At 40.6% G+C, this 25,664-nt stretch overlaps 2 protein-coding genes across 4 annotated transcripts in view; one reads left to right on the top strand and one right to left on the bottom strand.

The window, feature by feature from the left end:
- The window catches only part of LOC118650026 (activating transcription factor 7 interacting protein), a 120,694-nt gene extending 106,051 nt beyond the window's left edge, over positions 1–14,643 (top strand). Inside the window, exon 14 of one of the 2 annotated variants that reach the window (XM_036297763.1) lies at positions 14,596–14,643. In XM_036297763.1, the coding sequence (XP_036153656.1) occupies positions 14,596–14,628 (33 nt within the window). In that variant the 3' untranslated portion in view covers positions 14,629–14,643. Of the gene's footprint in view, positions 1–2,613; positions 7,109–14,595 lie in introns of those variants that run through there. The other variant, XM_036297762.1, reaches the window with a different exon arrangement.
- PLBD1 (phospholipase B domain containing 1) overlaps positions 8,050–25,664 on the bottom strand; it is a 58,266-nt gene continuing 40,651 nt past the window's right edge. The window contains exons 7-11 of one of the 2 annotated variants that reach the window (XM_036297764.1): positions 15,526–15,726; positions 15,277–15,417; positions 11,874–12,059; positions 11,091–11,197; positions 8,050–8,334 (exon numbers count right to left, since the gene is read on the bottom strand). In XM_036297764.1, coding sequence (XP_036153657.1) covers positions 8,152–8,334; positions 11,091–11,197; positions 11,874–12,059; positions 15,277–15,417; positions 15,526–15,726 — 818 coding nt within the window. In that variant the 3' untranslated portion in view covers positions 8,050–8,151. Of the gene's footprint in view, positions 8,335–11,090; positions 11,198–11,805; positions 12,060–15,276; positions 15,418–15,525; positions 15,727–25,664 lie in introns of those variants that run through there. The other variant, XR_004965834.1, reaches the window with a different exon arrangement.

Genomic DNA, 25,664 nt, shown 5'->3' with positions numbered 1-25,664 from the left:
CCACTTATTTCCACAACCATGTACACACCAACTATTTTGAAGCAAATTCCTGATATCACATTATTTTATCTATAAAACTTCAGTAAAAGCCATTGCAACAACAAAAATATAACAACTCAGTTGACTTAGTTTTGGGACATGAGCAGATTCAGAATCCTAGAATTTTAAGAACTAGAAGGTATATTACAGGCCATTTAAACTATTGTCAAACTTCTTAAATTCCTGTGCTCCATCCAGTCAAGTATGGCTTCAGCCATTGTCTCTTACATTGTTAGCTATATGTTTATTTAATTTTACTTTTAAAATGATTAAGTCACTTTAGGAAAAAAGACAATTTGAGATAGGAATTAGATGCAACGGTTCTCAACCTGTGGGTCATGAACAATGAAAAAACATCCTGCATATCAGATATTTACATTACGATTCATAACAGTAGCAAAATTACAGTTATGAAGTAGCAACGAAAATAATTTTATGTTTGGGGGTCATCACAACATGAGGAACTGTATTAAAGGGTCGCGGCATTAGGAAGGTTGAGAACCACTGAATTAGAGCAACATGGTTAGCATTCAAATAAGTCCTACTTTTCAAAATATGTTTTTATTGATTTTAGAGAGATAAGAAGGGGGAGAGAGAGAGAAATATCGATGTGAGAGAGACATTGATCGGTTGCCTCCTGCTTACACCCTGATGGGGGGATCGAACCTGCAACCTAGGCATGTATGTACCCTGACTGGGAATCACACTTTTGATTTGACAATGCCCAACCAACTGAGCCACACTGGCCAGGGCTCAACTTAGTTCTACTTCTTCAGCTTTCAATTTTTATCTATTTAAGTTTAAATTTTTTTCTCTCTAACTTTATATTTATTTTAACTTTTCAATTGAGATTATACCTTTTTCCAGACATGTTTGAATTTTTTTCCATTAGGCATAAGAATTTCAGCAGATTTATATTCCTTGACATTATTCAGCATATCCTTTCTGAGTTCTTCCTATGTACATGTTTCTGGTACTAAGTTTTGAGGAGGCATGGGAATTAAAAAGATGGTATCAGACTATCACAGAATTCACTATTTAATATATGCAAATTATCCATTTAATAAAATATATATTTAAACAATTTTTGTTAAATGAATTTCAGTTAAGGAAATCTTATTTCATGACTTCCAATTTAAAGTCAGTGAGCATGCCTGGCCAGTTTGTTCAATGGTTAGAGCATCAGACTGGGCATGGAAAGGTGTTGTGATCAATTCCCAGTCAAGGGCATGTACCTGGGTTGCACCAGTTCACTCCCTGCCCCTAGTCAAGGTGAGTGTGGGAGGCAACCAACTGATGTGTCTCTCTCCCATTGATATTTCTCTCTCTCCCTCCCTTCCTTCCATTCTCTCTGAAAAGCAATAGAAAAAATATCCTCGGGTAAGGATTAACCAAAAAAACACACCAAAATACCACTTTCCTAAAGCCAGTGGAGTAATGATGTTTCACTAGAAAGAAAGAAAAAAAATCACTTAATATCCCTATTTCCTGGCTCTCACTTGAATCTTTTTTGGAAAAATTATCACTGTAATCTTAAAACCCAAATATAATAATACTAATGTCCAATGTTAGATAAGTGAATTTGACTTCTTAAGCTTAGTATTAATCCTTTCTCATTATCTAGCTTTCACCTACCTTTTGAAATTTATCTTTTCTTCTTCATATACCCTATATCTGAGTAAAAAGTTATCACTGGTTTTTGCCCATAAATCCCGCATGCCTTTGCTCATGCTTTACCTATTGGCAGAATGGTACACAACTTTTTCTATATTTCTAAATTCCCTGTTTCAGGGTCTAATTTAAATGTCACCTATTTCATGTAGCCTGATCAAAAGCATAATGTACATTCATTATTAAATGTGCTTATTTCTTATTTATAAGAATATGCTAGTCTTTATATGGAAAAACAGCTTTAAAATAAAAGTAGAGTTAAATACTCAAATTTTCTATGGTAGACTGAAACACATAATATTTTATTTTTAAAGTTTTTAAAAAAATGTTACTGATTTTTGAGAGAAAGGAAGGGAGAGGGAGCGAGAGAAAGAAACACTGACATGATAAACATCAATTGGTTACCTCTCATACATACCCCAACCGGGGATCAATCCCACAACCTGGGTATGTGCTCTCACTGAGAAGCGAACCACAACCTTTTGCAGCACAAGATGATGCTCAACCAAGTGGGCCACACTGGCCAGGGACACATAATAATATTTTAAAATGTTACATTGTACTGAAAAAAGAAGCTGTAGCATACAGAATTAAATCATACATTATTTTGTTAGAAGTAGATGGTTATTTCAATCTGTCAAGATGATGTTCCATCAGCAAGGGCTTTTATTTCCCAAGGAAAACTCTGTAGGTCTGGAAAGAATAGCAGGGGTTACCTCAGCATCATTGTTTGGGGTACAGTTGGTTACAGCTCACCAAATAAAACGTGCCAAATATTTGGTATTTCCCTGTATTTTGATATAAAATGTTCTCAGTAAGTGACCTCTAGGATGTCTTAGTTCTAATTCTCAAAAACAGCCCTTTGTGTGGTCATTATAAATCAACATGGCTCTTCTTGGTTAGGAGCCCCCACGCCCTGTGCACCCAGCACCCTTACCAGAAGCCCCACAACCACCGCGCCTGCCCCCAGAAGCTGCCAGCACATCTCTGCCTCAGAAACCGCACTTGAAGTTAGCACGAGTTCAGAGTCAAAATGGCATTGTACTGTCATGGAGTGTCCTGGAAGTGGATCGAACCTGTGCCACTGTTGACAGCTACCATCTCTATGCTTACCATGAGGAACCCAGTGCCACTGTGCCCTCACAATGGAAAAAGATTGGAGAGGTAAAGGCACTTCCTTTGCCAATGGCATGCACTCTGACCCAGTTTGTATCTGGCAGCAAATACTACTTTGCCGTACGGGCCAAGGATATTTATGGACGTTTTGGACCTTTCTGCGATCCTCAGTCAACGGATGTGATCTCTTCTTCCCAGAGCAGTTAAACCTTGGACCCTTTCTCTCTTCTTCTTTGAAAAGTTCCACTTTTTGGTCTTATTTTAATCTTGTGCATGATACCCATTGTAAAAATCTACATTGTGCGAGATTTCTTGGACAGATGTGTATATACACTACGTTTGTTTATAATCAGAGAATAAAATAAACTTAGCTCATAAAGCAAGAACCTTTTCCTGAACAATTCAAGCTTCAAGGTTTTGAAATGTAAATGTGCATCTTCCTTTAGTCTTGAGGCTGGGGAATAATATGTTTGGGTGTTTGTGTGGTTTTATTTTTTTCTATTTATATATGTTTGTTGCAGTGGAATCTCCCATTTTCATTCTCAAATACCTCTCTTCTAGCATAAAGTAGAGCAAAGCATCTGAGGTATGTAACTGGCATGATTCTATTTCTAAGGGATCTGTAGTTTCATAGTTAAATGATTTAAACAGAATCTAAACAAAACCCAAAGAAAAAAATAAAAAGCTTAAAATAGGTTAATTTGAACACAGGAAAGGATCTGTTTTATCTTTTGTTGTCTCTTCTGGGTTGTTAAATAGGCGAAAACATCTAAATGACCCCTCCATTTTCTAATCTTACTTTTACATTTATTTTGTGCCTTAAACATTAACTGCAAAAATAAACATGGCCATTTGTCCATTGTTGTTTCTTTCCTTTCAGCTTTCAGCCCTTCATTTTTCCTTTATCTCCGCAAAATATAGCACACTCCCTCAAGTAAATGTTAAAACAAGGCTTTTATACATATTCTCATCAGTGGCATTACTATATCTAACTCCAAAATTTTCACTTGCTATTTTCTCCTAAGAATATAAATGCTTTTATTTTTGGTCACCATTTAAATTTACTTTATGTAAAGTAGACCAAGAGAAGACCGAACTGTGTAAGAAACTTTTCCTACAAAAATTTCAGTATCTGTGCTCACACGGTGTCAGAAATTATGAAAGCAATTATAGTTTATCACCCAAAGCATAATATTCTTTCAAAGGAAATAGTCAAATTTACAAAATACAGTGAGCTAAAATATTAAAGGGAAAGATACATTATCTCTTTATTCTTGTATCATTGTTCCTTTTGTTAACTTTTAACTTTGTTTTGATGGTGCCAAGTTTTGTGTAATTTATCCTATGTCAGCTTTGGATAGAATTCAAAGCATATCCTTTGGGGTCAGTTTATGTAACAATTAGATATAACTTAGTTCTCTGTTCCTCTTCAAAATTAATCAAAGTCAGCTTAGGTGTCCTGCATTTTCAATACGAGTGCGAGCTCTATTGGTATCAGATAGTTGAGTGTAGATAGTGTAGGACAGGACTTCCTGGGTACACTTGGGGATGAGAGTACGGTTGGGAATATTTTGAAAGGAATTCATGGAGTTTGTGAAATAATTTATCATCTTCCCTTATCATATTTGAATTCATATTTGTACCTTCTCAAATTATACCTCCTGAAATTATAGGAGGGAGCAATCCTCTCCATTAATGCTTTGTTTGCCACATTGGTGGCTTGAAACTGGAAGCATTCTAGTTGTAAAGTCTTTAAATAGACTTTCACCAGTCAGTGTATGTCATGTTATGTGTGAATTTTGGTTGATGCTGAAGAAAGCCTACAGGTTGCCAAATTATAAATGCTCCAAAACCTTCCTTTCACTTTCAGAAAATAAGGCCACATGAGAATTAAAGTTTCCATGAATCAAATTTGCCAACCATGTAGCTATTACTCGTTCTAGGACTAATGACGATGGTAAAGAAGTTGCCAATATCATGCCAATGAAAATTTCGAAAGGGAGATAGATATATATGAATACCTATCGATACCTGCATGTATATATGTTTCTACCTGCCGTGGATGCAACATTGATTATGTGCTCAAGATCATTCCTGTCTACAGAATAGAAAGCTCATGTTCAAAATTGTTCTTTATTGGCCTTTTTTTGGTCATGTGATAACAATTTGCCTACCTAGCCTTGAAATGGTTCCCTTGGTGAATGTTTCTATTTATAGTCACTAATCCCTTTTTAAAAGAGTTTTTGTAGCACTATATAATCCTGTGAAGAAAACCCAGTAGAATGCAAATATTTCATTATTTTAGTGTATACTGTGTTTTCTGTCAAAAAAATTTTCGAACAGTAACCTTAAAAAATATTTTGCTACAGTAAAATAACTTTTTATTTCTGATGGTGGGAGGAAGGTACAAAGAAATATTGTAATTATTTGAGGAAAAAGCATATTATAAATTGGCCTCCACAAATTAGTCTGACATGGGATTTGTAGGCAACAGCAGCAATATTGGATTAACTGAAAGGTGGTAGGCTAGAACTCTAGTCTTTTATTTGGGGCAGGTTTTAATGTTGATGGACACTTTTTATTCAGGAGAGAGAATGGAAGATTCAGCTAGAAATAGCTACTGATTACAGATTTTTTGTAGCAGTTCACACCCCATGATACCTTTTTTATTTTGTTGTGCCTTTTCACAAAGTATTACAAATAAGCTTGTTTATCCCATTTTGGGAATGCAAGTTTACTAAATTTTTTAGCCTGACAATACTTGTGTTAAATGTCACTTTATTGGAAATCCTGGAAATTTATGAAATTTCAACCCAAAATTGTTATGTGGCGTTTAAAGGTAACAGTGATGTTTGTTACTCTTTACTTTGTACTCTGTTAATTTTCGCCCTATTTAAGGTGTGAGTAAGCCTCTTTCCAAAATTATGTTATTGCCAGTAAATTTATAAATTACATACAAAGATAACATGTTATTAACAGTTAACTTGATGAGGTAACTATATCCCTCTATTTCTCTGGACTCACTTTTTAAAATATGCAGAATACTGTGTACTGTTTAACACAGTAGAAGTCAATGAGAAGAGTGAAGAGCTTTCTTCCTTGAAAGATATTTGAGGCACCATTTGCCTCACAGCGAGATGTTCCCCACTCTCCCCACCCCCAATGTCAGGTAAATGAAAGGTTGATTTGAAATACAAGTACTAGAGCAAGGAGCTTAGAATCTTAGGGGTACATTTCTACAGAACTCCTTAGGTGGGCTGCACCATACAGAATTCTCTTACTGTATTGCATAAGTGTTAGCTAAGTTTTTGTTCTCTTTTGGTTATATTTTCTGAATTATTTATGCAACAAGGTGAGTGTTAATATTGCATGACATGCATTTATCTTGTTCCACGAATTTCCCAGTACTATACAAGATTAACAAAATAATGCCTGTGGTATCGTCTTCTCTTGCTTTTATACATGTGATCTTAGCACTGTTAGAGTACTGCAAAAACCTTGGGTTATTTCAGTATCTTATGATTCATTCGTTATTTTATTATTGGCCAGTTGTTATTGGCCTGTTTTATTCTAATTTCCAGAAAAATCATGTCTCAGTATTAGATTATTGCATATAACTTTATCTAAAACCAATGTATGATTCTGCCTTCCTTACTGGGCAAATGATGTGTCCAGTCCTCCCACCCCACCTCCCCCTTTTTTTACATTTTGGGACAAAGGAAAAGATTAGAACAATTCTCATGAGGTGTTTTGTTAGTGTGGCAGACTTATGTAATTCCTAAAATCTGTTTCTCTTGAGCCAGCCAATGGGGAGGAATAGGACCATACAAATAGTTTTATCATGCTAAATAAGTTTTTTAATTTGTAGAGTCAGTTAAATACCAAGCATTTATATTTAAATGCTGTCTTTTTTATTTTTGTTTTATTTTGTTTGTAAATAAGGTAACTGGGCAATCAAACACCTTTTGGAAATCTTGGCTTTAGTATTTCATCAGCCATTTCAAAGTTAATATAAAAATACTTTGTAGGAAACTTGCATTCTGATTTTTCTTTATTGCAGTTGAAAGTGTAAATAATAAGACAATGTTAAGATCTTCCTAATGTTTAATATAAACCGGCTATAGCAAGTTGTCCTATTTTTATTAGGTTTTAAAGGTTTTTGTGTTTTTTTTTTCTTTTCTAAATGTACAGTAGACTGGTGTCTGTTTAAGTGTTAACTGTAGTGGGATTTGTCCAGCAAGCCTGAAATTTATACTTTGAAATAAACTATGGGTTTTTAACATTCTGAGTACTCTGATTCATTCTGATTATTCTTGCCCCTTGTGTTTGTTTCTTTCGAAAGTCACTCGCTTTGTTAAGGATCACTCATTAGACTGTACAGTATGGTTTATTTAGCCTATTTGACAGTACCACAGCACTAAAAGTACACACAGTTCTCAAACTTTGAAAGAAAAGCTATTACACAGAGTTGCTCTCAGATGAGATGTGCTGCTTTTCAGTAATGGGAGACAACATTAAGGTTTGCTATATTGTGTGCCTAGCCTGCACCACAAAAAGACTCAACTGATACCTGTTAATGCCAGAAATATCACTCCCTGAATTTCTGTAAGAGGTTCCATTGGAAACACAGCTCCACCTTTCCTTTGGGCTTTGTCACTAAGTATATCCAGCCAGGGAAGGAAGGGGAAAGAGCATGGAGGAGCACAGGTTCTTAGGGGCCAGGCCTGAAACAGGTACTCATGTCAGATTCCACTGACAAGAACTCGTCATGTGGCACACCTACCTAAGGGAACCTGGGATGTGTGGTCTGTGTGGCCAGGCATAAAAGAATATGGATTTTGATGAGTAAGGGAACAGTTTCTGCCATACCTTCTTTTTAAAAAATATATATTTTTATTGATTTCAGAGAGGAAAGGGGAGGGAGAAAGAGAGAGAAACATGGATGATGAAAGAGAATCATTGATTGGCTGCCTCCTGTATGCCCCCTACTGGGGATTGAGCTTGCAACCTGGGCATGTGCCCTTGACCAGAATCAAACCCAGGATCCTTCAGTCCACACAGGTCGAATCTCTATCCACTGAGCCAAACCAGCTAGGGCTGCCATACCCTCTTGTATATAAGTTTGTATGCTGAATTCTAGTATTGTTAATCATATGTAATGTTTCTTCTACAGTGAATGCTTGTTAACTACACAGTCAACAGTGGGGAATGACAGTAACAGACTAAATTTAATACGTTTTATTAAGACTAATTGTGAATGGAAAAACATAGCTAAAATAGTGCCTTTGGTATCTTATTTGCAGCCTTCTATTTTCTTATCGCCCTTCATTTTATGTCAGGTTTCAAAATTGGCTTCATGGTAATAAAATCAAAGTTGTAGGCCTCTGGCATGCCCTCATGGAGAGTGTTGTTGAACCGCTTCCAGTGAAAAACAGGGAGGCCACCTTGTACTGTGGGACCACTAATGGCATGTGCTGTGTACTCTAATGCTAGGTACATATCTGCCACCTGGAGAGAGAGAAGAGGTAGACATTTTAGAAAAACAATTTGGAAAAAAAATGGACTAAATCCCTATTTTTTCTCCTTCCCCTCCAACCCATTTCCAAAGTCACAATATTAGCCCCTTTAAAACAAAATCTTGCCAACTTCCACAATCTGCTATTCTGTCTTCATTTGGCATTCACATATGAATTGAATAGTAGGAGGGTATTAGCAATGTAGCCAAAGTGTGAGATCTGTAATCAACTACTCATAATCAAGATTCTAGCTCCAAAATTTATTAAAAAATAACCTCCATATGGCTCAGTTTTCTCAGCTGTAAAGTAGGCTGATAACCCTACTTCACAGAAGGGTTGTCATGAGGTTTAATGAAAGTAAGTGTTTGGTGCAGTGCCAAAAAAATGTTAATTTCTCAATAAAAGTTTTATTAATCAGTACAGTAGCAAGTTATAAAGTGGAGCTCAATATCAAAAAATGGCCATGGTTCTCAAAAACACCTAAACAATGGATAGCAGCAGTTCTTAACCTTAGAGGGGAAAGAAGAAAATGTCTCATAACTTAGGATTTTTCCTATATTCAGAATGGCTCAAGAGAAATGTTTTTAAAGTATATCCTCAACAGAATTTTTTTGATAAAAAATTGGCAGGTGTTTCCAGAAGAAAGTAAAATCTGACAAATGGCAGGTCGGCTTGGATTCTAGGCAAGGCAGCAGAGGGTAATTCTCTGTATATTCTGGAATGGATATAACATGTTACACACTTCACTGAATGTTTGCAAATGCCATAAAAAATAAATACAAAAACATTCATTGGGGCTTCATGTGTGCCAAGCACTGTATCCACTAATTTTCCCCCCTTTTAATTGAATTTATTGGGGTGATCCTGGTTAACAAAATTTATATAGGTTTTAGGTACACAGTTCCACAACTCATCTGTACACTGTATTGTGTTCACCACCCCAAGTCAACTATCCTTCTATCACCATTTATCTCCCCCATACTCTCCTCCCCCTGGCAATTCAGTGTTGTTCTTGTCCATGAGTTTTTTCTTTTTTTCCTCAATCCCTCTACCATGCCCCACCCAGCCCTCTAATACCCCTCCTCTCCAACAGCTGTCAGCCTGCTCTGTTTGTATCTATTTTGCTTGTTCATTTTGTTCATTAGATTCCGCTGTTTGTTTATTTATTTGCATTTCATAACATATTGAGAGTCATTAAGGCTAAAGTTTTGCCATCATCACATACCTATAATGTAGGGTGAGCTGGAACTCAGGCTATTCTAAAGCATCTCCTATTTAGGCTTTAGGCTGATAGGGGAAAAAAAATGTGTGTGTGTGGGGGGCGGGGCTGTTGACATTCTTACAGTTTCAGAGCTGAAGATAGAACAGAACTCTTCTCACAGATTTCTACCAGAAATTAGGACTGGAGTTGCAAATGAAAAGACACATGCCCAAACCAAAAGTACAAAAGGATGTGGTAAAATGATTCTCTCCACCAACTAAAATAACTAGCTTACCCCCTTGGATCTCCCAAACCCAGGAGTATCCAGGTAAATTTTTTAACAACTAACTCTCTGAGGGGGGAAAAAAGGCCCTGATTTGTAATGTTTGCTGATTTCCAGGGTGTAAATACTCCCACCATGGCTGAATTCAAGCTATCAACACAGTCAACTGATTTTAACAACTGGTCCTCATATCTATATGAGCTATTTCAGACCACCACTGCAAACACATTACTTATAAGATACATTATAGCACTTACCAATTCTAGCATGCTAAAAATTAAAAACCCTTTAATGATTTTGTGTCTGGTCCAATACTTGTTCCTTCATCTAAATTAAATTTCTACTTAATGTAAAATCACACTGCTCTCAATATATTCTTTGGACTTTGGGCCAGTCTGGAAAACTTTAGACAGCCACATTATTACCACCAACATCATGATGATGTGTACATTTTCAAATAACTCACTAAGTACTGTTCTAAACAGTCTATATATATTAAATGTTCTTCTCTACAGCCATATGAGGCAAGTACTGTTACTTCCATTTTACAGATGAGGAAACAGAAGCATTATAAGATGATGTGATTTACTATTAACAGTTAACTGCCACATGTCCAAAACAGAAACCATCCCCACATGCCATGATATTTTGAATTTAATTTAAAAACTGAATTTGCAATGAATATCTATATATATATATAAAAGGCTAATATGCAAAGTGTCCCCTCGGGAGTTCTACTGGGAGACTGGGAGTTTGATCACTCACTATGACGTGAGCTGACCACCAGGGGGCAGCGCGGAACGAAGGAAGGCCCTGATTGGCCCTGATTGCTGGCCAGGCCTAGGGACCCTACCTATGCATGAATTTCGCACAAGGCCTCTAGTTATAAAAATAAATATATTACTCACAATTCGGGTGTTCTTGAATGTTTTCAGCTGAAAATTCTCACGAAAAATTATTTTAAAGTTGGTCAGGGCTGCCACTTAGGGAAAACATTTTTTTTTTATAGACGCGTGTGGTGTGTGGGGAAGGTCTACCGCTTGCTCTACAGATGCTTATGGCGTACAATGGGTTAAGTGGCAGAGCAGGGACTTGAAGTTAGGCAATGGCACCTATCACCAGAATATCTGAAAAAGGTGAACCCTGAATCAAGTAATGGGTAGAAACATTGTTGTGCTCTATGCCACCAAAACCTTTGCAGCTTTGCCTTTAAATAGGTGTAGGTGCTGGTGGAAATTAAATTCAAAAGTCAGTAGCATGTTACCTTCGTATCATAGCAACCTCCAGGACTTGGGTCATATGGGTTCAGATCTTCACGGCAGCAGATGGTGTTGCACGGATCACCCTTACTGTAAGGATCCTTCTCATAATCTAGGAAACAGAGATTGGGACAAGAGTGAGCACAGACTATTCTGAGGTAACACTGATCCACAATACATTTTTTGGACCTGTTAAAAGCTAGATAATCAGTGAGGCCTCTGCAGCCCAGTGTGCGCCCGGATACAGAAGTCTCCTTTGGCTTGTACTAGGAAGAGGCAACTGTAAGTTCCCTGCTCCAGGCCCAGCCTGTTCTCAAGAACCTTGCACAGTGAAGAGTGGATGAAAGATTAACAAGATAAATGTGCATCAATTTTTTTCCACAAAATAATTACAAATTTGATTTTGATACTGTTAAAAAATAAAGTATTTATGAATAATTTTTGCTTTATTGGCTGCTTTTGTCCTTGGAAGGAAACCTGTGTTTGGGGGATGGGAGTGATAGTAAAAAAAAAAAAAAAGTACATCTTACGGGTTTTTCTGTGTTTCACATATAAGTTTTCAATTAAAAAAAAATCTATAGAATCTTTCCCCTGTCATTTTATGAAGGTGGACAAAATTTTATTTGTTGAGTATAAAATATGTATAATATGAATTGAATACAAAATACTTAATTCATTAACTTCTTATAATTCCTTCTAGTACAGAGATGATAAACTTACATGGATTCTTTATCCATGGGGAAGAAAAGGAGTTTTGAAGAATGATTCCTGAGAAATGTGCTACGTACTGTTGTATCGCATGATATATTTCATGGATGCCATGTCAGTCACTGTTCCTTGGTCACGCCGGAAGATTTTGGCTCGTGGAGCCAGATCATAAGAGTAGTCCAAACCCAGCTTCTGAACTAACAATGGATAGCCACTCCAGTTGTAGATTTTTTCATGAAAAGGAACGTTGTAGGAAGGCCAATATCCTGATTTGGAAGGGAAGGGAAGGAAGAGTGGGATTGACAGGGAGGGACACAGAAAAGGAAAGAGAGGGGACAAAAGAAATGTTATGGTAGTTTCTTTTGAAACCTGGCATAGGTGTGTAATTACATGATACTGATATTATATAAAAAATAAAACTTTGTGAACCCTGGCAGTCAAACCAATCATTATAATTTACAGAATTGGTATACCTCTACATTATTCCATTAGGGGGAAAGGGCACCAGAATTCTTTGGTTTTCACCCAAAATTCTTAAAGCAATCTCTTAACCAGGAAATAATTTTAGCATTTATAGAGCAAAATGAAGTATAACACCAAGTGGTCTGGGGAGCTCATTTCAGTAGACTTGGTTAGTGAAATGCCAAAAGATGGTTTCACAACGTGGTTCGAACAGGGAATATAATATGCCAGGAAAGTGGAGGAACAAAGTGCTGGGGACCAGAAAACCTGGATGGATTCTAGGCTCAGGGCTGAACAACTAGGGCTTAGGCAGTTAATTAACATTGGTTTTTTGTTTGTTCTTTGTTTTTATTTCCTTTTTTTAGCAGTGGGAGAGAAAAGGAGAGCCAGTAATATGAGAGGAATGGAGATGATCTTTAAGGTTCCAGTAGGCTTTCAACTCCTTTGACTCTAAGCCAGCAGTTCTCAACCTGTGGATCGCGATCCCTTTGGGTGTCGAACAACCCTTTCACAGGGGTCGCCTAAGACCATTGGAAAACACACATATAATTAATTACATATTGTTTTTGTGATTAATCACTATGCTTTAATTATGTTCAATTTGTAACAATGAAATTGAGGGTCACCACAACATGAGGAACTGTATTAAAGGGTCGCGGCATTAGGAAGGTTGAGAACCACTGCTAAGCATTCAGAAAGGCTCAGCTTCATTCAAAACTGGGAAGTGTGCCAAGGCCACTAGTCACTAAGCATCAAACATGTGACACAACCATAGTAAAATCATTTCAGGAACATCCCAGATTATACTGGCCTGGATGATCAGTCAACATAGGGACATCACCACTCAGAGATCTCTCTTTGGAGGCCTGCTGTTACTGTCAGGCTCTTAAGAGCTGGATGGACCAGCCTTCAAGGTCAGACCTCGAGGGTCTCAGTTTCGAATTGTCATGCTAACCAAGTAACCAACTAATGATTTAACTTCTCAGGTGACTTTTTCTTCCCCAAAAAGGACGTAGGTCTACTACCTGGTAGTGTCGTATCTACTTAGCAATGGAAGTTTCCACCTTAATTCTGCTTTATGCATATAGTGTACACGTCATTGATGTGAGCCGTTCCTGCTGAGATGGCTCACTCCAGGTGTCATTACAAAGTTGATTTGGGGACCTGGGAAACTGAGGACCAGGCCATGATCCCCAGGTTCTGTACCTACTCATCCGTCAGCCCATCTATTTCAATAGTTTCCTAATTGATCTCCTGTCTTCTCTCTGCTCTCCAGTCTACCCTCCCTTTTCAGAAACGTCCGCGTCCTAAAGCATAAAGGCTAAACTGCTTAGCAGGCTATACAAGGCTGATATTTTCCCCTGATTACCTATCTTACACTTCATAGCCTTTCCTTTGGCTATCTTAAGCTAATAGTTTCTCAGTCACACCAGTTCTCACGCTTCATTTGCTTGACCCTTCCCCTTGTCAAATTAGTGAGCTCCTGTTTGGGCTTTAAACCCCCAGTCAAACATCATCTTCAGTTTCATTTATTCAACAAATATTCAGCGAGGACTTATTGTGTGTGCTCATAAATCCAGCAATGTGCTCAAGAATTTACAAGAATTTTCTCAATCTTTTTTACAACCCTGTGAAATTATAAAGGTTTACTCTTGGGGGCCAGATGTGTTTCAGAATTCAGGTTTTTTAAAATATTTTAGAACAGCAATGGCATGCATATATTAGATATGGCATTGCAATCTCTGTGGGAAGCACCTAGGATTCAAAAAGTGATCTTCCGCACTAGCTGGTTTGACTCAGTGTAAAGAGTGTCCGCCCGCGGACTAAAGGGACCTGGGTTTGATTCTGGTCAAGGGCACATACATTGGTTGCAGGCTTCTCCCCAGCCTGGGCCCTGGTCAGGGCAGGAAGCAACCAATTGATGCGGTTCTCTCACATCCATATTTCCTTCTGTCTTTCCCTCTCTCCCCCACTCTCTCTAAAAGATCAATGTAAAAATATCCTCGGGTGAGGATTAACACACACACACACACACACACACACACACACACACACAGAGTGATCTTTCTGTAGCCTAATATATAAACAGTCTCTCTAGAGAAGAGGGAACAAAGATATAAATAGACGGTTCAAGCTCTTGCTTCCAAATAAGTTCAGATCAGGTCATATTTTGCTATCAAGTGATTAGGGACACCCGCCTCCCCGCGCCCCCCCCCCCCAAAAAAAAATAAAATAAAAAAAAAATAAAACACAAACCTTGGTTTTAGAGTTTTGAGATTTTGAGAATTCAAAATTATAAATTTGACTGTGGACCTGTCCCATTACTGTCATGTTTTGCAGATGAAGAAAGTGAGACTTGGAGAGAGTGAATAGTTTGCCTGAGATTCTGAGGAGCAGAGATTCACATCGAGACAGTGTGACTCCAAAACCCTGGCTTCAACATCTGGGCTACGTTCTTGTCCTCCAGAACCACCTCCCTTGACTCCTCCCACTGATAACGGCTCCTTTGGTTTCACCACTGGGGTTTGTGAAATCTTTAGTTAAATCTGTTTGTCATCGTTCTTTGGTGTCTGGGTGCTAGCTAAAATGGCTGCTTTCTGTCCCTTGCTTCCCTACCAGATTGTGAGTTCCTAAAGGTCAGGGATTTTGTACCTGCATCTGTACTTTTCTGGTTCCTGGGCCAGCATGGCGCTCCCATAAATATTCACTGAATTGAACTAAAAGCTTAACTCAGGAACCCAGGAGAGAAGGTAATATTAGAACCATGACAGTCATAAGATGGTGAATGCCTGGTCTGTCCCAGTCTACACATGGTCACTTAAGAGTTCGAGGTGCAGGTTTTATACATTATGCTGAACCTGGAAATTCTTTCCCAGTGAAACTAGCAGTGGCATTCCCATCCTTTCTTCCCCAGCACACGTTCCTCCATCATACACTCACACACCACATGTTCCCCACCATGTATACACACACACACATACACACTCATCATCCTTCCGACTTCTAGTATGAAGAAGATACCTTTCCGTAGAACATCAGTTTGTTCAGAATATTCTACATATGAAGGAATTTGCTCCACAACATACAGAGTGCCTGCGTCAAGGCTGTGCCTCAGCTTTACCTTCTTCAGGTCCAAGACCATGTACTGATTGTTATAGGTGCCTGGAAAATGGGAGAGACAGGAAGCAGGGCATGGGTATGGCTTTACTGGTTAACTCGAAATCCAAACATATGTACATTCCTGAAAAGGTACTCTGCAGGGCTGCTTACCAGAGTTGTACTTTGAAAATATCTCTGCCCACTGCTTGCCATTACTGGCCATCATATTGGCCACACGGACTCTCTGCCAGGCCAAGAGAGCCTCGGGGGTCATAAGCTTTAGTAGGGTTTTATTATACACGCTGTTGGTGGTCTGCAGCAGTACCAAACCGCTGCTAAGAATGTAAAAGTCGTCCAGAGACACTAAAAACCCTGCAGGAGAAACAAGTCAGCAAGTCAGCATACACACACGTGAAATACTTAGCCACCGTTATTAGCAAAGAGCTTCAGACATGTGATGCACATTGCAAAGAATATCAGTTGTTATTACCCTTGACCTGCAGTAGCCTCTCCCAGAACGGGTCACCTCTGTGGCAGTTATTTAACTGCTGCTTATAAGCATGCCATTGGACCCCACCCCTGGATTCCGCATTGACATTTTTTTGATTTTATGATTTGTGATGACAAAAATATATTAAATCAGGAATATTCCAATTTCCCATAACGCTGAACAGAAATAGATCCCCACTTGCTAGGATTTTTGCAGGACAACTTCCAATTGTGGAGGGATATAAACAGGGTTCATTGTTGGATTGTAAGAATATGGGTGCCGCCTTTCTTCTCTTTCTGCTTCTTTGTATTTCCAAATTTTACATAAGGAGTCTAAGTGACTTTTATAAATAAAAATCTACATTTATAAAAGTGAACATGGTTTTGAACACTCTGGGTCAATGCTTTTTATAAACAATGGAGGCAACACAAAGCTCAGGGAAGCCACAAGTCTTTTTTTAAAGATCTGTTTTGTACTTTATACCACAATCAGTGTGGTGAAGATCAGGGAATACCAGATGCAGCTGTAACAAGGAGAGAAGATATATTGTCATCAGCCGCTAACAGTGGTAACCAACTCATTGCTAAACCATCGTGAGAGAAGGGCCCAAGCGAGAGTGAGAAGCTGGGTATAGGCTCCTCTGGGGCTTCACAAACCTCCACACTTTGATACTTACCACTTCTGTCACATGATTACTACTTGTTTACATCAGAGTTTTCCTTAAATCAACTCTCTTTCAAGCTTAAAATATCTAGCCTTGTCACATCTATAATAAAAAAAGGGTAATATGCTAATTAGACCGGATGTCATTCCGGATGTCCTTCCTGATGACGCTGGGGCCGGAGGGAAGCCAGCTGGGTCCTGGGTGCCTACTGGCGGCTGGAGGAGGGAAGCCTGGGACCCGGGTGCTGGAGGGAAGCCAGTGCCAGCAGCTGGGGGAAGGAAGGCCTACTCTTGCACGAATTTTCGTGCATCAGGCCTCTAGTATAATATTTAGGGAATGATGGGTTTAATGAAACAAATTCATTTCTACTAACATGCCCAAAATACTTGTCCACGAACCACTTAATACCACCTCACCAGCACTATTCATGCCATACATTCAGCAACAAACACCAATGTAGTCCGATGCTTCCATAATTGGGCAGAGCAAAATGAGGCTCAGAGAGGTGGGGGCATCTATTCAAGATCAAACAGCCATCTCCTGGCAGACCTAGAATGCAGGTCCTGTATCCCGGCCACTGCTCTTCAACTAAGCCTGAACACCTGTGCTCAGCCTCATGGCCCTTCCTCTTCTGGCTTAGTGAAGGCTGGGGGAGGACAGCTTCTCGGAGGAAGTGTACCTGGAACTAAGCATTGACCAGGTAAAGAGCAGTGAGCATTGCAGGTAGGAACAGTAAATATGAACAAAGGGGTATAGTAGGAATAGATATGGCATGGAGAGTGGGAGTTTTGGGAGGTAGGGGCAAAGAAACATTAGAAATACAGTTGGGTCATCATTCACTCAGCAAACACCTGGATAGGTAGGGTGGGGTCAAATACAGGGGTCACCTGAAGCTAAAAGTAAGACTTCAGAGCATGAATTGGGAGCCAGAAGGCCACATTTCAGTATTACCACTAATCAATTTGCCACTTCTCATTTTGCCTCTCTGTTCCTTAATCCCTTCCTCTGATAACCTGGGGCTAAGTGATGTCATTCAGCTCTCGCAGTCTGATTTTAATTTCTGAGTAGGAAAGTGACATGTGGACAGCAGTCTCCAACTAACTCATCTGAGCCTCCACAAGGCTGTACAGAAGTTCGTATACAGGAGAGAATGTTGCTCACTCCAGGTGGTATAAGCCTGGATGGCAGGCACCCCTGAATGGATTTTAATGGGCAACCCCTCTGGGAAGATACAGCCTGGACATAGGATGCATGACTTCACAAGTAAAATGTGCAGAGGTTTCAATGACCTTTCCTTTTCCTCTTGGGCTGGGGTTGTTTCCCAGTGTTTACTAAGCTATACAACCGTATTTGGCAGCCACGAGAACGCTCTCTAAGCAGAAAATGCTGTATTTCTGCATGATGAACTTGCTCATTCACCCCATAGAGAGTGCTACAATCTCTATGGACACAAGAGGGCGAGTGAACAATACTAACATGTAAGGAGTAATCTCATTCAAGAGCAAGACTTGACTAAAGATGGAAAAATGTAGGCCACCCAGAGTTCTAGAACAAAGATGAACTGGCTTGTAAACCTTCTGGTCAAGGAGTCCAATTCTATAGTTTAGAGTTTAAGGTTTTTTAAAAAGGGAGCCCAGCCAGTGTGTCTCAGGGGTTGAGCGGCAACCCATGAACCAAGAAGTGACTGGTTCAATTCCTGGTCAAGGCACAATTTCAAAAAAAAGGAAAAGGCACAGAGAGGGGACCAAGTCCTGAAATACTGCATTGCAAGAGAAACAAATGTTCTTTGTGTAAAATTATATTTTTGCTCATATCTGCAATGGGCAGTTTTGGAAGGTAGACTTTTTTTAATTAAAATATTTTTCAATTACAGTTTATATTCAATATTATTTTGTATTTGTTTCAGGTGTACAGCATATACTTTACAAAGTGTTCCCCTGATATTTGCAGTACCCACCTGGCACCATACAGTTATTACAATGTTATTGACTATATTCTCTATGCTGTACTTTACAGCCCCAGGACTATTTTGTAACTGCCTGTCAATCCCTTCACCTTTTTCACTCAGTCCCCCAACATCCTCCCCTCTGGCAGCCAGCAGTTTGTTTTTTCTATGTATAAGTCTGTTTCTGTTGGAAGGTGGACCATTTTAGATCAGGAGAAAGTAAAATACTCCAGGATAAAAGCCACCCTGCCAATAGCATTTCATAGTAAGCTTCTTGCTTAATTTAATTAAGAACTAAAAGGGAACTCTTACAGTGAATAAATCACCTTTCAAGACCAAAAACAAAAAATAAAAATAAAAAAACCAAAAAACATAAAACCCACTTGAATCAGAAAAGTAAACAGTGACCACTACCTTCTGATGCCACTAGATACTGCTCAGAATGTTTACCCTTATTAGCCTATCAGTGCACTCAAAATGTACCCATTTGCACACCTCATGCATGAATTGCTCCAGAGCTCCAAAGACCAAAACACATTGCTTTTTTCCAAAAGGGTAGCATCAGCGTTGACCAAAGAAGTAAATAATGCACAACGCAGGGTCAGTGATATGACTCATGCTTGTACAAAATAGCTGTGCTGCATTTCTGCACTGCTCCCTCTCGCCCACATTCCCTGCAATGAGACTTTGCAGCATCTCCCATCAAGGGGCCTGTTTCCCCATCTCTTAAATCTGGGCTGGATTTGGAACTTGCTTCATCTAACAGAGTGTGCCAGTCCTGAGGCTAGCCCTCCGAGACCTTGCACACTTCCGCTCACTCTATTGTAACCTTGTTACTGCTGTGCAAACAGCCCAGTCTGCCTGGTCTCCAGGATGAGAGACCACACGGAGGAGGACCAGTCTCTAGCCAGCCAGTCAACCCCAAATGTGCAAGAGTTCCTCCAAGAACAGTAGAGCTGCCCACCAACCCACAGCCAACCACGGATGCAGGGAATGTGCCAGTTTACTTCTCTAGAAAGAATCACTTAGCAATCCTGTGGACTCAAACGCAGTAATATTCACATATTGTTTCCAGCCACAAAATTTTGAAGGTTATTTGCTATAACCTTCAATAGTTAACATAGAGCCCTAACCGGTTTGGCTCAGTGGATACGGCATTGGCCTAGGGACTAAAGGGTCCCAGGTTCGATTCTGGTCAAGGGCATGTACCTTAGTTGCGGGCACATCCCCAGTAGGAGGTGTGCAGGAGTCAGCTGATCCATGTTTCTCTCTCATCAATGTTTCTAACTCTCTATCCCTCTCCCTTCCTCTCTGTGGAAAATCAATGAAATATATTTAAAAAAAAAAAAAGTTAACATAGAGTAATAGTAATCCAACTATACGACATTGCTTTAAAATGCCTTGCTGCCATTTGACTTTAACACAGAGGGATGGGACACTTGGGAAAACTCTGTTCTTTCCTGTTTTTAAAAAAGAAAAAGTAACAACTTTGCACCCACTGCTGAACAGAGGCAGTATCACTTCTCAGACCTGTGGAAAGCACCAACCAAGCACTGTGCAACGGTTTCCAGCCCAGAGATGGAATTCCCTCAGGGGCTTTTTATTTAAAAATTGATTTCAGAGAGGAAGGGAGAGAGAGGGAAACATCAATGATGAGAGAGAACCATTGATCAGCTAGCTGCCTCCTGCGCACCCCACACTAGGGATTGAGTCTGCAACTCAGGCATGTGCCCCAACTGGGAATTGAACCATGACCTCCTGGTTCATAGGTCGATGCTCAACCACTGAGCCACGCTGGCTGGGCTCTCAGGAGCTTTTTAAAAAGGTGCAAGCACAGACTGCTCTTCCTGCCCACCTCTGCTCCCTCTGCATCTCCACAGAACCCCTGTTCTCACATTGCTGTACGTAGCAGGAAAACCTTCTGCTTTCTCACTCTATGAAAAGGAAGCCTGTGGGTGCCCTGTTATCCCAGGACACGAAATCCTACAGCTGTTTATTTCATCAACTCCGTAATGGACCCATCTTCCCACCTTCCAGAATGGCATTTATTTGCTTCTCTTCTCGCCCAAATCCTAACTGGTACCAATCAATTCCCGCTTCTCCTGCCAGTGATTATTCCTCAATCAAGTAAGTATTTTTAAATGTTTTTATTGATGAGAGAGAATCAATTGGCTGTTTCCTGCAGTTCCCCTACTAGGGATCGAGCCTGAAACCCAGGTATGTGCCCTGACTGGGAATCAAACCCATGTGACCTCCTGGTTCATGGGTTGATGCTCAACCATTGAGCCACATCAATCAGGCAAGTAAGTATTTCTTGAAGACATTTCTGCTTAATCCTGCGGTAGGAATGTGGTCAATGGAGGATTCATACTATTATGTATTCAAACACAGGAAACCCGTGCTGTGGACTCCAAATGTCCTGCAGGGGTTCCTCTACAGGAAAGAATAGGTCTCTTAAAGCTTATATGGAATCAATAGAAGGTGGGCTTATATTTAATCAACATTCTCTTATCATGCACACCAAATTGAAATTTGTTTTTGGCAAGTAATAAATTATTTTATCTACTTTATCTTATACTAGAGGCCCAGTGCATGCACTGGGGGTAGGGGGTTCTCTCAGCCTGGCCTGTGCCCTTTCACAGTCCGGGAGCCCTCAGGGGATGTCCTTCTGATGCCCGAGAGGAGCAGGCCTAAACCGGCAGTCAGACTTCCCTCTCGCAATCTGGGACCACTGGCTCCTAACCGCTCACCTGCCTGCCGGCCTGATCTCCCCTAACTGTCTCTGCCTGCCTGCCTGATTGCCTCTAACTGCCCTCCCCTGCCAGCCTGGTTGCCTCCAACTGCCCTTCCCTGCTGGCCTGATTTCACCCCCAACTACCCTCTCCTGCCAGCCTGATTTCACCCCTAACTACCCTCCCCTGCCAGCCTGATCACCCCTAACTGTCTCTGCCTGCCTCATCACCCCTAACTGCCCTCCCCTGCCTGATCTCGCCCCCAACTGCTCTACCCTGCTGACATGGTTGCCCCCAACTGCCCTCCCCTGCTGGCCTGATTGCTCCTAACTGCCTCTGCCTCGGCCCCCACCACCATGGCTTTGTCCAGAAGGAAGTCGGACATCCGGAAGATGGCCGGTTGACCCGGTCTAATTAGATATTACCCCTTTATTAGTATAGATAGATTATATAGGATAGGATTGCTTAAATGGGGGAGAGTGGAAACCTTTTTCAGCAGGAGGAGATGCTCTTGGCAGACAAAAACACATAATCCCTATATCTGGACTGATAGGCAGCCATATGCACTATACTGCCAAAGTGGTCATTAACAAATCGAACTGCTTTCTTACACCTTACACAAAACAGCTGTTGCTCTTAAAACCCCTCCTCACTCCCCCATCTTAGGTTTTCCCTTTGTAGTTCACCCAGATTAGGTTCTGATTGGTCAGTTTCTATGCCAGTCAGTGTCAAAAGCTCCGCCTCCTAGGCTGCCTTTGGCTCCTCACACTTCACCCAGATTTGGTTCTGAGTGGTTGGTTTCTATGCCAGTCAGCATCTCCAGGCCTATCTCTTAGGCCCGAGAGAAACAGAGGCATGGCTGCTAGTGAAGCCGGGAGAGAAAGAGAGAGGCAATGGCTGATCAACAGCTGCCACTGAGGCTGCACATCAGACCCTGCCTCTTTCTCTGCCGGCCTCTCTCTGGGCCTAATCTGCAACCCCCTCGGCAGTCAGTGCTGGGTCACTGCCCCAGCACCGGCTGCAGTCAGTGCTAGGTCGCCACAGCAACCCAGCACTGACTTCCGGTGTTAGGTTGAGCCTTTGGTCATTACGGACTCTGGCTCTTTATATTATTTGTTTACTATTTTCTATTTCTCCCATAGCATGAAGCTCCCTACTTTTTCTGATCCAAAGGTAAAGGATTTAACACATGGTAGGTGCTCGATAAATCACTATAGAAAAGAAGATGGTGGTGACTAACATTTACTGTGTGCCTACCACACACCAGATACCTTGCTTTAGAAGAATGGATACCATTATTTGATCTTCACAAAAGATTGATTAGATGAGCTATTTTTATGTTTTATTATTATTTTTAGACTAGTAGCCCTGCGCAAAAATCTGTGTGCCAGTAGCTTGCCAGTAGCTCGCTGCTGCCCTCTCTGCCCACTGTCCCGCCCTCCTGTAGCTCCCCCTGCCTCCCTCTCCCCACTCCCCTCATAGCTTGCTGCCCGATCCCCTCCTGTAGCTCTCCGCCACCCACTTGTAGCCAGTAGCTTGCTGCCACCCTTCTGTAGCTCTCCGCCCGCTGCTCCTCCCTTCTGTAGCTCCCTCTGCCCCCGCCCCCCACCATGGCTTGCTGCCCTGCCCCCTCCTGTAGCTCCCTGCCCCACCCTCCTGCTGATCTGTGATCCCGTCGTTATGCAGTCGGTCCTTACGCTTCATGGCATAACAACCATTTGCATATTACATCTTTATTATATAGGATGAGCTATTTTTAAAAATTTGCTATTTTAAAGTGAATAAACAGCATTATCAGAAATAAATCTAAGACCAAATCTCTGCCTTTCGCACTCTTCCATATATCTGAGAAATGTGATGGGAGCAGATACGTAGTCATGTAAATGGTGATGACACTTACACATGATGGAGCAAATGCAGTAGAAGCAATCAGGAGAGAGTGAGTCATGGGGAGTTGCATGTTTAGATAGGGTGGAGTTGGAGAAAATCACCTTATGACCAGTTAGTCAAGAAAAGTAAGGAAAATAAGGTGGGATTTCTGGAAAGATAGAAGGGAGGAAGCTTCTTGAGCTAGGTGGAGAACAGTGATCAAGGCAGGTGTGGCCTGGTAGAAGTCATTAGTGTCCTGGGATGGTGACAAAGAGGACATAAAGAACAAAAGAAAAGGTACTTAAGGAAGTAGAAAATTAAGTGCTATAAAATCTATCTATAATCCTTTGGAATAGGTGCCCTGGTTCTACTTTTATTTCTTTTCCTCCCTTGGTTCTACTTTTTAAAGGTGGAAGACATGAATCTTGCTTGGCATGTATTAACTCACAGATTGTATATATTTCAGCTTTATGTCCAAAATATCTAGCATAGCCCAGCAGGCATGGCTTGATGGCTGAATGTTGACCTGTGAACTGTGTTTCGATTCTCGGTCAAGGCAAATGCCTGGGTTGTGGGCTCCGTCCCAGTTGGGGGAATACAGGAGGCAGCTGGTCAATGATTCTCTCTCATCATTGATGTTTCTCTCTCTTTCCCTCTCCATTCCTCTCTGAAATCAATAACAATATATTAAAAAACAAAATAAAGTATCTAACATAAAATAAGTAATGTGAAATTAATAAAAGTAATAGTACATTAAAATATTAACAACATACATAGGCAGTTTTATAACTATGAAAGTAATAACATTATGGATTATGAAGGAATCTTCACTAAATTATCTTGGGGCTTTGAGACTATTCTTTTATCTTCTAACAGGAAAAGGCTGAGCAAACTCTTTGCTACCCAGCCTAGGAGGGCTGCCAGAGTCGAAAAGGATGGGCTTGGACCCAGTATGTTAGAATCACCTAGGGTCCTTGATACAAATGCCCAGATCAACTGAACAGGATTTCTATGAATGGCATTAGGAATCTGCATTTTTTGCAAGCTCCACAGGAAATTTTAAGTTTATGGGGTGGGTATATCTGTGTGGGGGAGGTGATGAGGTGCCTGGATGTAATACAAAGTAGGAACACATGCATGCTCGTGAAATACACTAAGTGCATGCCAGAGAGCCTCTCTGACAGATAATTAAGCTTGAAGCCTAAGCCTTATGTAGATAATCATTACTGGAATCCTCAATTAAAACACTTCGAATAGATTCCAGCTTTTGTTCCCACGCAAACACTCCACCCACCTGGTGTGACAGGTAGCCCTTTGAGTTCATGGCTTTTTCAGTTTTAATCATTTAACTTAAATGCAAATGGAACCATTTCTGGAGGTGGGTGGGGAAATGGATATTTATAGTTAGAGATATTATTTTGAATCCCAGTCCCCAAATCTGAGTGGTATGATTTTGAGCATGCTATTTAACTTCTTGCAACCTGCTTCTTTATTTGAAAAATGTAGCCTGGCTAGTGTCTCTCAGTGGTTGAGCATCAACCTGTTATAGGATTCTAAGGCAGGAGGAGTAGGGAAACTGAGACAGGAAAGTTAAAACAAGGCCAAAAAGTGTGGGCAATTTACAGCCAGCTTGTAACTAGCGAGTCATTATTGTCCCCAGCCAAGGGCAGGAGAGCAAATGGTTAAAAGATAACCTCCCTAAAGAGAGAATGCAGAAAGGAGGGGGAAAGGGGAAAGGAAAAAAGGGCAGTTTTACTCCCTAAACAGAGAAGCCAGCAGTCTCAAGCCTTGGCAAGGTAAAGTTTCAGGTGCTTCTCATAAATTCTGGGAAGGCCATAACAAAGTAAAAAGGAGAACCTTGAGAATTAATCTGCACCAAAACATTCAGCAAAGGAATTTTGAGACCTATAGATAGGAGGGTATACAACACCTTGGACCCCCACCCAACTTGCTCTTTAGATTAGCTGAGAGCTCATCTGTGCTTCATTAAGCCAGATGTATAGGTTTGCTTGCTTTGCTTTTTCAATAAAGGTGCATACTTTAATAAATTGACTTTTCATAACGCAGTCAAGGTCTCATAAATTCATTTATATGAGAAGACAAGGAATGAGGTTGGGAACAGCCCTCTCCCACTGACTCAGGGGGCTGTCCGGTAACACCTCTCTGGTGTCGGTGAGAGGTGCTTATAACAAACCCATGCACAAAGAGGTCACCAGTTCAATTCCCAGTCAGGGCACATGCCTGACTGCAGGCTCGATCCCCAGTGAGGGGCGTTCAGCAGGCAGCCAATCAATGTTTTCTCTCATCATTGTTTCTATCTCGCTATCCCTCTCCCTTCCTTTCTAAAACATCAGAACATATTTTTAAAAATGTAGATACAGCCATAGCTGGTTTGGCTCAGTGGATAGAGTGTCAGCCTGTGTACTAGAGGGTCCTAGGTTCAATTCCGGCCAAGGTCACATGACTGGGCTGTGGGCTTGATCCCCCCAAGTAGGGGACATGCAGGAGGCAGCCAATCAATTGTTCTTTCTCATTATTGATATTTCTATCTCTCTATCTCTCTCCCTTCCTCTCTGAAATCAATAAAAAAAATATATATGTTTAAAAAAT

Source organism: Myotis myotis, unplaced genomic scaffold (genome assembly GCF_014108235.1).
Source record: "Myotis myotis isolate mMyoMyo1 unplaced genomic scaffold, mMyoMyo1.p scaffold_m19_p_3, whole genome shotgun sequence".
In the NCBI taxonomy this organism is placed as follows: Eukaryota; Metazoa; Chordata; class Mammalia; order Chiroptera; family Vespertilionidae; genus Myotis; species Myotis myotis.
Note: the sequence above shows the minus strand (reverse complement) of the source record. Positions and strands in the feature narration are given on the sequence as shown.